Source organism: Vigna unguiculata, chromosome 2 (genome assembly GCF_037176805.1).
Source record: "Vigna unguiculata cultivar grain cowpea cultivar isolate G323 ecotype 2 chromosome 2, ASM3717680v1, whole genome shotgun sequence".
NCBI lineage: Eukaryota > Viridiplantae > Streptophyta > Magnoliopsida > Fabales > Fabaceae > Vigna > Vigna unguiculata.
Window position 1 is genome coordinate 2,729,507 of NC_140793.1, and position 15,413 is coordinate 2,744,919.

General features: G+C 37.7%; 1 protein-coding gene and 1 pseudogene across 4 annotated transcripts in view; both read right to left on the minus strand.

Moving 5' to 3' along the window:
- Positions 1 to 15,413, minus strand: part of LOC114171836 (Zinc finger, C3HC4 type (RING finger) family protein) — a 40,013-nt gene that overhangs the window by 1,586 nt on the left and 23,014 nt on the right. For all 4 annotated transcript variants that reach the window (XM_028056652.2, XM_028056651.2, XM_085669727.1 and 1 more), the window contains 7 exons: positions 14,681 to 14,944; positions 13,581 to 13,801; positions 5,746 to 6,017; positions 2,140 to 5,209; positions 1,929 to 2,058; positions 1,178 to 1,701; positions 173 to 1,081 (listed from right to left, as the gene is read on the minus strand). In XM_028056652.2, coding sequence (XP_027912453.2) covers positions 173 to 1,081; positions 1,178 to 1,701; positions 1,929 to 2,058; positions 2,140 to 5,209; positions 5,746 to 6,017; positions 13,581 to 13,801; positions 14,681 to 14,944 — 5,390 coding nt within the window. The remainder of the gene's footprint in view (positions 1 to 172; positions 1,082 to 1,177; positions 1,702 to 1,928; positions 2,059 to 2,139; positions 5,210 to 5,745; positions 6,018 to 13,580; positions 13,802 to 14,680; positions 14,945 to 15,413) is intronic.
- On the minus strand, positions 6,045 to 11,267 carry LOC114171872 (ribonuclease TUDOR 1 pseudogene; annotated as a pseudogene).

A 15,413-nucleotide genomic window follows, 5' to 3' on the forward strand; every position in this document is an offset into this window, starting at 1 on the left:
TTACAAGCTTTTGGTTTCAGCCCAACGTTAACAGCTCCAAAAATATCTCTCATTTGCTGACACATTATTCATGCGTTAATGGAAAGCACAGGATGATGGTGCAATGCCTGTAATAAATGAAAATATATGATACATGATACTAGTAATTAGTGACAAGTTCCAAGGGATAAACCTGAGAGTTGCTTTCTCCCCTTCCTGAGCTCTCTGGGAAATCAACATTGGGCATGTTACTACTCAATAAAGGGCTATCATGCACCAGTGTTTCTTTTAGAGGACTACTAGCTGATACACTTTTAAATGAAAATACTTGTGATGAAAGGAAAAATTGTGTATCTCCCTGCGCAACTTCAATTTTAATTCTGTACAGAGCTTGACCTGCAGATGGTCTAACATCTTCCCAAACCCTACCATACTTCAGCTTTTCACCTTGTTGAGACCGCCAAGCTACTACTTCACCAGAATAAAAGGGCCTCAGTGGATGGAACTGCACAAGACGTGCATCCTGTGGCAATATTTCCTTGCCAACCATATTGCTACTCCCATTTATGGGTTCGACTTCTTTCTTATCAGAGCAGAGTTTTAAAACATTAACAATAGCAATCTCAGATCCTTCAGGACAACCAAATAAGGGCCCAACAGGCAATATGATTGGAGAGCCTAATACCTGACTGACTATAATGGCAATGAGATCAAAAAGGGAAATATAAGTTGGTGGTTCAGCAACTAGAATACAGGATCTTGATTGGTTCAAAAAATAAAGTGTTTGATGTGCAGAATCATTCTTCCACCCAGGGATGCTAAAGTCTTTGCCTGCACGTGTAACATCTACTAAATTGGGCAATAGCAGAAATTTTGTTTTAAGACACTTCACAAATTGCATCTTTTCCGCAGTAGAGTTCAATAAGCATTCTATTGTATCCAATGAAAAACTATTGAATGCAGGAATGTAACTGCCCATGCTTTTAACAATGGTCCAGACAGCAGTTTGAAGAGACTTGCTCGATAACTTCTGTTTGAGGGTCACCAGTAAAACAGACCCCAGAGAACCCAAAGTCTGTAGTGCGTGATTCTCATCTAGTTCCTGTAAACCAAACAGAAACATTCCAGTAAGTAAAAGCATATTGCAGACAAAAGTTAGATAACAATAAATAGGAAAATGCTCCTGAAATCTTGCTACCTCTACGACAATATCAGACAATTTTTTGATGCCGAGCATGATACAGACTCTCTCAGGAAGATCTACATGAACAAATCTAACTCTGGAAGTATCAATACATTTTACATATCGAGAACCATAAGAATCTACATAGACACAGGATCCTGAATGAACAAGTCTGCAGCCGTCATCTGGAACTATGGCTTCTGATTTCCAGTTTGAACCATCCAATGTGTTCCCCTCGACAATTTGATCACAAATGAAATTCAAAATTTCCATCACTGCACGGAGCTCATTGGGGTTTAGTCGCTGATATCCACAAGCTTTCTGAAGATGTAATAGAAGACCCTTTGCAACAGAGAGTGTTAACATGTCCTGGAGTCCCAAATCTTTAAGAATCTTTACAAATGGGAGATATACAGTAGGAAGCTCAAAAGCAAATGGAGACAAATTTATCATCAAACGAGCAAAAAGAGCATCAGCAGTCACGAGGCGCGTTCCATTTGCAACAGGAAGAAAAGCCACTTTGCGTAGCTCTGCCACATCTGGAATAGCACAAGTAATTAGAAATTCCATGTAAAAACCTAAGCAAACCTGCTTAATCAACTTAACAGAGAATCATTGGAGGTTCACAGAAATATGATAAGTCAATTGGTCATATATTAAGTGCATTGAGTAAGGAGAATCAGAGACAAATACAAAAAATATATCAGCCACACCATTTCTACTCAACCCTTAGCCCAAACAGAACAACATGAGAATAGAGAAGCACCTGAGGAAGAAAGTGAACCCCAAATTTTGTCTAAATATTTCAAAATCTCGCAGGTACATTCCTCAATGTTCATTCCTGAAGCAATGGGCCAATGAGCAAGAGTGTCTTCCCCTCCATTTCTCCCAATTACCTAGGGAAAAAGAAAGCTAGCATAAAATACGTGTAGGTAAGCAATGTAATATAAAACATAAACCAAAAGTATCATTTTTACTTGCAAGTGCTTCAAAACTGTACAAAAAGCAGGAGGACTCCGTAGATGCAGAGGCCCCCACGAGTACTCCGGAGGAACAGTATGTTGTTTGGAAAGAATGGGAGCACAACTCCAGGCCAGAGGCCAATCTTTAGACAAAATAGCTTCATTATACGAAGCAAGCACCCTCTTGCAACCAACACTAGGAAACCCCAGTTCAGCAGGTACGCATGCAATCTTGCTAAGAAGATCACAGAAGTTGTTGCTAAAGAAAAGAGCAAAGTTGGAGAAAACAAATTCAACTACAGAACCTCCTAATGCCCACACCTCTGGTGAAACTTCAGAATGACTGTTGATTATGTCTGTCTCGAAATCATCCAAATCACCTGATTTCATGCACTCAATTCCAAGAAACTCAACCCTTTTGGCACATTCAATTATTACCTCTACCTCTGTAGCAGTCCGAAGCCCAAGTTTCCTTAGTATTCGAAGCCACCCATCTGTGCTGAACCTTTCTCCAGGAAATTTTCTTCTCTCACCAAAGAATACAGATATTAAGATAGCATCACCAGGATCAAATAAATCCAGTGGCTTCAACAGATCTGTTGAAAACTCATCAGAATTTCTAACAAATTTAGTTTCTTTCAAAGCTTCAACCACCAGCTGATCTGATTGAAGATCATGCCAATTTTTAAAAATATGTATTAATATTTCCTCCTGCTCATTCTGAGATTTTCTTTCAAAGCCGGGTAAGCCAAAGCGTACTAAGATCTGTTGATCATGCAACTCTAGCACTCCAAGGGCACGAAGAAACGAACTTTCATTTGAATCAGTGGCACATGAAAGACAACGCTCATCATATGGTTTTAAAAATGAATTTGAAGGGATCATGCATTGATCTTGACCTTGCAACTTAGTATAAGAACCAACAACTGTTTTATATATTGGGAGAGAACGCAAAGCTTCAATTTGTTCCCGGGTATAGTGAAAGTCATTAGAGAAGAATTCATCAGAAAAGAGTGAAAAAAGTGCATCGCAATTTGAAGTTGAGAGATTAGTTGGTTCAGTGAAATACCCAGCTTGCTTAGCTCCCACAAGTTTGGATGCAATGACATGGCCCAGAGATTGACCAGACATAGAAAAACAATTGCTTGAAGCAGCACAATCTATAAATGCCTCATCAAATATGGGTATGTTACACTGGTTTAACATTGGCAACAACCAGGGATAATTGGTTTTGAATCTTTTAAAAGCTGAAATATAGGACTCTGCTAAGTCAGTTTCAGAAGTATCATCCCTTGTCACCCGAACACCACTCACATAACTTTCGGTAGATTCTCTTTCTGAAATCCCACTTGTCGAATTTGAGTGCTCCAAAGATTCTCTTTCTGAAATCCCACTTGTCGAATTTGAGTGCTCCAAAAGAGGAGGAATGAATACCAGATGCCGCTCACTAACACGGCACAAGACTGGCGTACCAAGAAATGCAGGAATTAGGGGCCAATCAGAGAAAAGGGATAATTCTTCCGTTGAGCCCCTAAAACTTTTCCAGAAGGTTCTAATCCATTCAGGTGAGGGACCCCCTTGACTTCCAGAACTAGGAAGTTTCTCCCAAGAAAGCCATGGAGCCATATTTGATCCCATTACATGGTTCACCCAATCTTCATGGAAAATTTGTTTCATATGATTGGCCAGTAAATTAAGGGAGAAGTTTCGCAGCTTTAATAGTGACTGGAGGGTAACATTAGAAAATATGCCACCTAAGAGAGGCCTGTCTATTAGTTTAGGATGAATAAATTTTTCTCCCAAGGGAAGCATCAATGACTGTTGCTCTTTATTCCCAATCCAAAGTTCATTAAAGCCCAACTTTTTTAAATTGCTAGTTCCAGTTGGAAATGGTAAGCCTTTGAGTTCTGAAGCAATTAATATGAACTTCTGGTCCCTACTTTGACCAATGGAAGTCATAGCATTACTGTAAGCCCCGGGTGCTCCTGATCTACCAATGTCTTCAACAACACCCCGACCAAAATCAAATAAAGCCTTCCCTAAACTTGTCATCATTTCCAATGCATCTCCGGAACTGGCTTCTCCCCGAGTAGTGGAGCCTTGAATATTATGCTGAGAAGAAGTGATTCTGTGGATATCAGTTTCTCGGGAAAAAGCATTGGAAGTATCAGGATCATTATCTTTGGCTGAGGTGGGTGACTCTGTTTTCTGAAAATCAGACAGGCAATATTCAAGAACATCTATATACATGTCAACTGATCTCAGAGTAAATGGTTTTGAAGAAACCTTTAGAAGATCCCTAACCATTTTAGGTCTAATTTCTCGCACTGAAAAACCCACAGCTTGGATTTCAGTCACCAATTCCCACGGTACTGAAAATACAGGATAATGCTCCTTTACAAAGCTGCAAACTGTAGCTGGAAGCAAATTACCAACCAATCCATTACCCGGCTGTGAAAGAAACATGCCTTCTTCAGCCTTGACCAAATTTCCTGAGTACAGCTGCCATACCGGAAGGTCAACAATACGAGAATAAAATGGTTGTATTACCCGATCTTTAAGGCATTCCCAGTCTGCTTTAAGAACAACTCTTGGTGGACTTGGAGGGTTGTCATCGTGATTAGCGTGTTGATCAATCAGAACTTGCCTCTCACAAGATCGTGGCCAGAAGGAGTAGATTTGATCTCCATAAGCCTTCAAAGAGAGACTGATTGCAGAATAGGTACTCGAATCAAATAATGAGCTTGGAATATCTCTTCTTAGCTTCTGAATCTGCAAAACCATTTCAACATAGGAATCACATACACAAGACATCACCTCTCTGTTCCAAGATTCAATTAATTGATTTCCGGCATCAAAGTGTCCCTCGGTGGAAGCCCCTCTGTCTTGGTATTTAAAGAGATAACGACCCCTATTGTGACACACAAGGAAACAACCTATTATAGTGACAGGCAAGTTTACACAACCAGACAAAGGAAGAGGGGCCATAATTGAGCTCCTTGAGCAATCATTGGCATGATGGCCATTGCTGGATATAAGTGCTGCTATTCCAGCAACAGGAGTCAAGTTGTATGCAAGATACCTCCTGAGCAAAAAAAAAAAAGGAATTTTGATAGATATTACTGAACAAAATAGAACTTTCATGAGATAAACAACATATGGAACATAAAACTTCAATCATCATTACTCTTGATTGCGTTTCAATATAAATTAAGACTTGTTTACTTTCCTTCCAACTCTAATTGAAAAAGAGGAATAAAGAATGAAAAAGCTGTAGTATGAACCCTCCCTGAAGATCAAGACAAATAAGCAATGAGCAAAGCCAAAGAAATAAACAACCATGGAAAATAGCTTCCACATTCATAAACTTCTTGGTTTTCTTATTAATGGTTATTTTGTATTTTAGACAGAGAAAGTGCTACATGCATCCTCAAACTGAGCCATTGATAAGTAAAAAGGTTTTCAAGTTAATAGAAGGAAAATGGCAACTAAGTTATTGTAAAGCATTGACACAGATTATACAGAAGTTATTGTAAGACATCAACAAGAGTTTTTGACATCCATGCAGTTTGAGCATAAACACCACATGATATCCATAATAATATTCAAATAAAACCATACCGATCAAGAGCCATATTTCTGGTTTGCCCAGAACCCAAGCTGAGTGCAACAAGCCATCTATCAATGACTTTAGTTCCTTCTGAATATAAATTCACATCAATTACATGCATCTTTATCATCGCATTGGAGCTGCTAAATATTCTTGATAATTGAAACTTTCTCCATTTCTTTTCAGAAAATGGATTCCTCAAAATAGAAGATGATGGGTCAATGCTTATAGAAAAATTCCGCCTTGGATTAGATTCTCCTTCTTCCCACGTTGAAATGTATACCTAGAAGAAATGCAATTTCACCTGGCTCAATAGAATCATGAAAATGTTCCAGACAAGAGTCCTCTCATATGGTAGCAATTACAAACAAGACATATTAAGTATACAGGTGTTTTGTATGAACAATTTTCTATTAATAGTAGATTATAGTGAGTTAAATAATAGAGATAAGCTATCCACATATATAAATCACATATATAAATAGACACATGCACATGCACTATTTCTTCCCTAAGAAAGTCGTCCTTGATCAGATCTGTTAAACAGTTAATTAGCCATGTAATTAGTATTTGTTAGAATATGTATTGAATATAGGTAGTTGTTAGGTAGGTATTTAATGTAGGTGGTTAGCATTACATACCTAGAATCGTTACTACTTTAGCCATGGATCCAAAGTTACTTCTCAAGGAGTCAATCAAATCTCTCTTTCTCCATCTTTGAACCTAAAGCATGTTCTTTTTGTCCCTAATTGTCCTTTTAACCTAATTTCCTTAAGTCAATTAACTAAATCTTTATATTGCTCTATAACCTTTGATGCAAATTCTTTTGTTATTCAAGAGTGTAGTACATGTTAATTGATTAGTGAAGGACATGAATTTAGGGGACTCTACTATCTAGGCACTAAACCGACAATGTCATGTTTAGCATCTCCTAAGCTTCTACATGATCATTTGGGTCATCCACATTTATCAAAGTTAAAAACGATGATTCCCGAATTTTGCAAACTCCCAAGTCTTAGAATGTGAGTTATGTCAATTAGGAAAACATATTGGGTCTTCTTTTCCAAAAAACTGAATCAAGGTGCAACTCTCTTCTCTATAATTCATTTTGATATTTGGGGTCCAAGTTCAGTCTCATCCTTTGGTGCAACCCCATTATTTTGTAACTTTTATTGATGAATATTCTCATTGTTCTTAGGTTTACTTAATGAGAGATCTATATGAACTTTTGAATATCTTCATGTCATTCCTTAATGAAACCAAGAACCAATTTGGCCAAGTGATCAAGATCTTAAGAAGTGATAATGCCAAAGAATACTTTTCTTCTAGTTTTTCCACTCTTTTAAACTAACCTAGCATTTTACATTAGTCCACATGTCCTTATATACCTTAACAAAATGATATTACATAGCAAAAGAATAGACACAGTTGAAACTGTTGGTACCTTGTTGCTTGGTGCCAATATTCCTATCTATCACTTCGGTGATGACATTCTTTCTGCATGTTATCTTATTAATAGAATGTCCTCTTCGGATTTGGAAAATAGTTCAATACTCCCTCTTGTTTCCAAATTAACCTCAACTTGACATTCTTCCTTAAGTTGTGTGTTGGAAGTCCCACATCGATTAGAGATAAGGCCAATTCACTATATAAGTGGGTGCAATCCTCACCCTACAAGCCAGTTTTGTAGGGTTGAGTTAGGCTTAAAACCCATGTCTAACATGGTATCAGAGCCAGGTTAGAGCTTATCCTAGCGAATTTTCTTGGACATTCTGTTCCACCCGATATCGGGCCGCTAACGGACCACCCACTAATTTGTTGTCCCACGCATGAGATGAATATACCTCGACGTAGAGGGTGTGTTGGAAGTCCCACATCGACTAAAGATAAGGCCAATTCACAATATATAAGTGGATGCAATCCTCACCTTACAAGCCGGTTTTGTGGGGTTGAGTTAGGCTTAAAACCCATTTTTGACATGGTTTGAGAGGTCTAAAGAAAACAATTGTCCCATTAACCTAAAGGCAAAATTCAAAACAAAATTAACCTAAAGGCAAAATTCCAAAACAAAATTAACCTGTTAGATATTGTTTGATATTATTAAGATATTGTTAGATATTGATAACCACAATATCAAACAATATCTTCTATTTAATCTTTTTATTTTTAGTTACTCTTTTTACTTGTACCTCTCTTTATTATAAATAGATTACCCTATGTGTGGTTTATACACAAGGGAGATTAATCTCAATCCCTATTTTCTTTATTCTCAACATAACCTAAAGGCAAAATTAAAAACAAAATTAACCTAAAGGCAAAATTCAAAACAAAACTTACAACGAAATCCACAGGACATTTTGTTTTTTGTTTTTTTTCTCTCTAACTTAAAAAATAAATAAATAAAAATTGTCCAAACCTATAACTTTAATCATGTTCTGTGAATATGTCTACATTACATAATTTAGCTCCTCCTCTTACTGCTACACTCATCTCCGACCACCACCCTTTCTAGGAGGAGCAACAGTGTTCTCGTCGTCTGACTGAATGTCTTTATACTGCCACATCCCGCGTCTTCTGCTCTTTGCTTCTTCCTGGAAATTCTCCAAATTATCAATGCCTGATTGTCGTTCTTTTCTGTCCCACCTGTTTCTTTTTTCAGTTCTAGCATGCCCTTCCTGTAGCATGGCAGCATTAACATTGATCTCAGCATCCACAGCAACAAGAATTACGACAAGAATTGTCCCAGTTCCCTGCCCTTTAACTTTTCCTCCCGAAGTGTCTTTCTCCTCAACTTTGGCCCTGAACTCTTTTCCACTGTTTAAAGTCAGTTCACTCAAATATTCAGCTGCTTCTTGCCCAAAATCCTCTTCCAAGTTTGGAATCTTGATATAAGCAAGGCTGCGCAGTTGAGCAAGACCAGGTGCAACAGACACAAATGGATCAACAGGCCGTAGCTGACTGCTGCTTCTTGATTTCCATAATCAATATAAAATACTTCAAACATGTCAGTGGGTGATTCAACTGGTCCTCGAGGGCTGTTCACAACCATTGCCCAGTACCAAGACTTGTCAGCATGAAAATAACAAAAGACTTTGTCGCCCCTCTTAGGATTGAAAGCTCCAATCACAGGAGCATCCTTCAAATTCAAAGCAGCTAGCTGTTGTTGAATGGATGCAATTTTTTGATCTCCACCTATCTGGACATAGAATGTGCCACCACCCATGACTTCTATAACAATTACCTTAAGCACTTCTTGCTGTTTGTTTCTATAACTGAATCATTGGATACTTCTTGCCTCTTTGCATATTGTTCAGCTTGCTGCAGAAGATAAAATCAAGAATTCTATCAGTGCCAAAGGATGTTTGGAGTTTTGCAAGACCAACTTCAAGCAAAGTAGCTGCCACATTGATTCTTGACTCCCACAAGGATCCCAAGAATGTTCCAGTTCTATCGACTATTTCAACCTCTATGTCAACATCTCTTTGCATTATTTTTCTCCTCATCAAAGCAATTGCTTCATCAGAATATGGTTCATCACGACCTGGACACCTGACTCCAGAAAAAGAGAAAGCAATGCTGCAAGTTTCTTTAGGAATCAATACATTAAAACGATGACCATTGAGCATGTATTCCACAACAACAGGAACTCTTCCACTTCTTTTAAGGAAAGGACAAAAGTCTTTGGCTTTCTTAACAACATTTTTGTGTACCGTGGTCAAGTCTGTTATATGCATCACTGAGAGATCCTTGGCATAGTGGATGCCTTTCCTTCCTGCAGTAGCACGCGATTCAGCAGCAAGAAGTGCATCATAATAGTTAGATCTCTCTTCAAAGTCACGATGTCTAATGACAATTCCAAAACCACGACCAACAACCAATTCTGCAACATTCACAACATTTTGCTGACACAACATCTTCATTGTCAACCTTTGCAGTGAACAATAAAAAGATTGATCGAAAATCCATTACTCTGGAATCAGCACTGGCTGATGGAACTACAGATCCATCTGTGGGAGAAACCTTCCTAGAATATTCCATTTGAACATTGACATGACGACCAATGAGGCGTGTTCTCAAGAATTCCTTTGCTTCATGGGCATAGGGAGCTGGTTTTTCATCGCGTCGAGGATTGCTCATTTTTGGACACCTGATACTTGAAAGGTTAACTCATCTCTCCGCTAGAGGACTACCATATGGAATGGAATAATCAGCAACAACAATACAATCTCCACTCACAACCTCAACCACCTTGCTTGAAAAATTCTGATTATGAATTGCCTTTGAATTGGAAGGTGGTGGTACGTAGTTTGTCCACATCCTTAACCTTTTTTTCTTAGCCTTAAGCTCTCTACAGTTTTCAGCTTTCGTTTCGCCTCTTCTTCCATCATGTTGGCACTCCATACAACATATTTTGCATAACCGTTTTCTAGAAGTTCCAATGCCAGGTACTTCGCGGATTCACCATCAGGATAATACACTGATCCAATTAAATTGCTGAACTTATCAACGCCTTCCAATACAATCCAAACATCTCAATTCAATACACGCATCTCAGTGAAAAATTTAGCTTCATGTGCAAAAGGATCAACAACAGTTTCTGTAGCTGTGGTTGAAACAGCGAGTCTTTGTGCAAATGTAAGCACAACACGAGGTTCCCCAGAAACATCACCATTGGTGTCATCAAATGCCAATTCTGATTTAACAACACTTTCAGGTGCAGCTCTCCTTCCCATTTGTGGGGACTGAATTCCAGCAACAAAAACTTGGACAAACTGAAATTGTGGAAGCAAATAGATTCAGAGAGTACTGCCATCACGGATCTGCTCAACAATTGCCTCCATAGGCAATCCCTTGTTTGCTGCTAACAAACCCATTGCATCCAAGTTACTAGGGTCACGAATGGCTGAACGTGGTAGATTTCTGATTGATGCCTCAGCAGCACCAGGAAGCTTACTCCACCAGCCAAGGCCTTCTTGTTTAGCTTGTTCTTCCGGGCATAACAATTCTGCCAAGTATGGACTTGCTTCACCTTTCTGCTGCCCCTGTTCCCTTATCTAAACCCATCCTTGGGAAACAGCCAACACAATTCTATATGTCTCAAGGTTTGGATAAACTGAGCCTGAGCCATCAAATGTGTCCTTTTAGGTTATTCTCGTCTTCAAAAAGGACATCAATGTTATTCGCCTGAAACTAAAAGATAGTACATGTCTGCAATTGTCACCTTTGTTGAAGAAGCTCCTTCCTTCTCTTTTTCCATGCAAGATCCTAACTATATCCAACCTGTCTTGCCTATGCCTTTAGTTGAGCCTTTTGTGTATCCTACACCTACCACAGTTCCAATTTCTCCGAATAATTGAGATTTATCTCATCATCCCAATTCAATTCGACCATCTTCTCCAAACCTTATCACATCCCAAGAACCGACTCCAGTGACGGGTCCAATGCCACATGGTGAGATCTCTTCATCAAGTCCTTCACCATCATCATTCCATTCATCTCTTGATAATGAAGATTCTAGTTGGCCTATTGCCATTCGAAAAGGTACTCAATCTACATGCAATCCTATTATCCTTTGTCCTCTTCCTATTATTCTTTTATCACCTTTTTATCTTCCATTATCATTCCCAAAAAAAGTTAGAGACACTTAATCATCTTGGATGGCGACAAGCCATGATTAATGAAATGCAGGCTTTTAAATTTAAATGTAGTGGTAAAAGGGAGTTAGTTCCTCTTCCACCTAGAAAGAAGACAATTGGCTTTCGACGGGTCTATTCTATAAAAGTTAGACCTAATGGTGAAGTTGACCACCTAAAAGCTATACTCAAATCTATGGGCTTGACTACGGTGATGCTTTATCTCTAATGGCCAAAATGATATCAAAATTTACCTTGCCATGGTAGCCATTCTTCATTGGCCTTTCATCAATTACATATTAAGAATGCTTCTCTACATGGTAATTTTCAGGAAGAAGTTTACATGCTCTTGGGTTTATTGCTCAGGAGGAGTCTAGTTTTGTTTGTAAACTTTGTCACCCTCTCTATGATATCAAGCAATCTCAACACACTTGGTTTGGAAAATTCAGGCACATTGTTCAAACTTTTGGGTTGAAATGTAGTGAGGAGGATCATTTTGTTTTCTATTGTCACACCTCCCTAGGAGAATATGTGTACTTAATGGTGTATGTTGACGATATAGTTCACTAGATTATCTCACTTAAAGGAACCCCTATGTAATCATTTTCACATAAAGAATCTTGTCTCAAATGTTTTTTTGGGCATAGAAGTAGCTCAATCAAAAGGAGTTGTAATTTGTCAAAGGAAATATGCTTTTGATATCCTGAAAGAGATGGGCATGATTGATTGTAACCCAATGGATTGTCCAATGGATCCTGTTAGATATTGTTTGATATTATTAAAATATTATTAATCACAATATCAAACAATATCTTCTATTTACTCTATTTATTTTCAGTTACTCTTTTCAATTGTACCTCTATTTATTATAAATAGATTACTCTATGTGTGGTTTATACATAAGGAAGATTAATCTCAAACCCTATTTTCTTTATTCTCAACAGAACCTTACCGCTGTCAAAAAGAAAACTAAACAAAATAATAGAGAAAACATACAACTGTACAAAATACATCTTATTACTCTAATATGTACATACAATTTGTATGTTCCTGCTTGAGGAGGAGTGTTAGATTATGTATTAGATATAGGTAGTTGTTAGATAGGCATTTAATGTAGGTGGTTAGCAGCTATACTTATGAGTTGTTAGCAATAAATACCTAGAGCTGTTAGCATTAATTACCCAAATAACAAAATTCAGCTAAGAGATAATAAATCTCTCAAGCTCTTTTACTCATATTTTTGGTCTTAAGTGTATTTGATTAGAGAATTCAGATAATTATAGAGAAAATTGAACAGTAAATGTTGCAGTAGAAGAAATGTACAGGGAGGGCAACCTTTTATATTTGAACTGTATGACTCATTGGTGACTAAAAAGCTAACAAATTAACTGATAGCTAACTAACTCTATCAGAAAATCTAAAGAATTAACAACAAAATGCAAATATAATCTAAAAGCACTTATACATAAAGTACCCATCTCTAAAATATGGTATGGATAAGATAGACTATGGAGCACAATAAACGTGAGACTTCCAACTCACACTTAACCAACAACTTTCACCTTTAACTGGGAGTCCCTCCCAACTCACACTTAACCAACAATTTTCACCTTAAACTGGGAGTCCCTCTTTCACACATTGTAACCACGCCCTACTGGAAGCCTTTTCTCCTACATTTTCCCCACAGACAGTGCCAATTTTTGGAGTTCTTCGAAGGAACCATCAATCAGATCTTTACCAAAGAGTCATGAGCCAACCTCATAAGGCACCAAGATACCATTCTATACCCAAAACCTTAAGACATGGGTATGTGGGTCTTTCTCCCTGTATATTTTCTCATCTTCCTCTTTTTCACCCAACGTAAGACTCCCAAATCACATTTGAACACTCAAGTGAGTCCCTTCCTCACATTGTAAGTTTCATAAAGAACCAAACCCATTCCCAACCAACGAGCATTAGATTTTAACCACATCAAATCCCCAGAATTTCTTGCTTGAATTTGTCACGACCTAGTCTAGCATGCATGGCTCACTCACATCCCATAAACCTCAACTCAACCAAATACCTCCAAACCCACATTTCCCCACATTCCATGTAAACATTCAATTCCCCAAGTTCTATTCTGAAACCCAAAGAAAACCTAATTTCAACCTGTTAAATCCCATTTATTCTGCCTTGTTACATGAATAACTGAACAGTAGTAGTAAATTTACCTGTAAAACCGACTTCAGAAACAGGAGTGCTCTAGATCCATGCTTCATAAATATGTCAATAATATTCCGTATTCTATTTGATCCAAGGTCAGGTCCATCCTTCAAGCAATCAGAAGATAAAGGCATCCGAATAATGGTAGAATCAGCTAATGACCACAAGTCCGTCTGCTCAATGAGCATTGGACTAAATTGATCACAAAATCGTTGAGTCAGATCATTACCTGAAACCTCAAGAGTAAACAACTTTATGTTCTACTAATGAATAGGAATTTGGCTATTAGATTTCAAAATAAAAAAATTAAATAAGAGAATACTTAGGAACTTTTATTTTACATAAAAAATACTCCACATAAGGGAAAAGTACAAAAGTAACACTTCGAAAATGCATATTTAAATAAACTTAAATCAAGCGTACTGATACCAAAAGGCTTGTCAGTCTTGAATAATAGCCAATAAGGGTACCTCTCATAAGTAACCATTAACTAACCGCCATGAAATGGGTCAAAGAATAATACTCAAAAAACTAAAGTTTTAGAAATTGCTTTAAAATTTAGGAAGAATTAACCTTTCTACGACTAACCATGACAATAACCAGTTACTCACTAACCACTGTTTGAACATTATTAACCAAGTCGGTGATTATTCAATTCCAAAAGAAAAAAATAATTTAACAAAGATTTTTTTTTCATCTTCTGTATTTTTGCAAGACAAATAAAGTATAAACTTTGAGGGCTTCAATGAACTTGACAGATGGGTAAAGAGAACAAAAAACTTTTCAATGAACTATTGCCATTAGTCTTGCACTTTCTTTGTTCTGACTGTTATTGGGAAAATAATGTACTACTTATACAACTTTTAACATTTTGGCATAAAAGCACATGATACAAGTTATGTGCTCTACAATTCTCCAGTCAAACAGTCCCTACCATCTGACATAGTAAAGTATGTCTGTAAGAGATCAAACTAGAGTACTCAAAGTACACTTCCATAAATTTTATCAGTAGTAGGAAAGTGAAAGATAGTAAATGGGTCTGGAATGGAAAAAGTTAGAAACTATTTAATTATTTTGCATTAACTCAGAAGATGAGCGCACAGTATACCTATCAAAGAAAACATCTTTGCTGATGGGGCATTCGTCAAAGGTGTACCAAGTACCAAACCACGAGGATCAAACATATAAAAGAAGCCACCAGACATGACTGAGAGAAGGTCACAGATGGAATAGCAGCTAACCAATCCCAAACCATAGTTAATTGTGCTGCCACGCAATCTCCATGGAGGACGGAGCTGGAGATTACTAAATTCCTCTCGACTCAAGCAAGCACCTTCGAAGATTACTATAAGCGCAGGCCCTTGGAATTCACCTATATAAAGAAATCATACCATGTTAACTGCAATTTAGAAAAGTAATCCAAAACAGCTAAACACAGTATGGTCATTTAACACTCAACAGAAAGCATTAACTTTGAAATGCCCTTAGCTGCAGACTAACTATGGGTATTCCATAAGTTAAGTTAGCCAACATTGGCAACAAATGATACTTGGAAACATTGTAAGAAAATAAGTTCCTGTGCACACATCTCCCACAATTCTGGAGTCTAGGGATAGTCAGGATAAGCAGCCTCAAACAATCTAACCCACTGAGCAGGGAAGTTGTTTCTAGGACTAAAGCTTGTTGCCACAATGTCACAAGGCAGCAATCTAACTGCTCGAGGAGAAGGGAAAATTCACCTAGAGCTCTAGCAGAACATCCAAACATGATACATCAATCGAGAAATATCCTCCTATTCAATGGACCAAGTCTTTGGTAGTCCTTTATAAAAAAGTTATGGT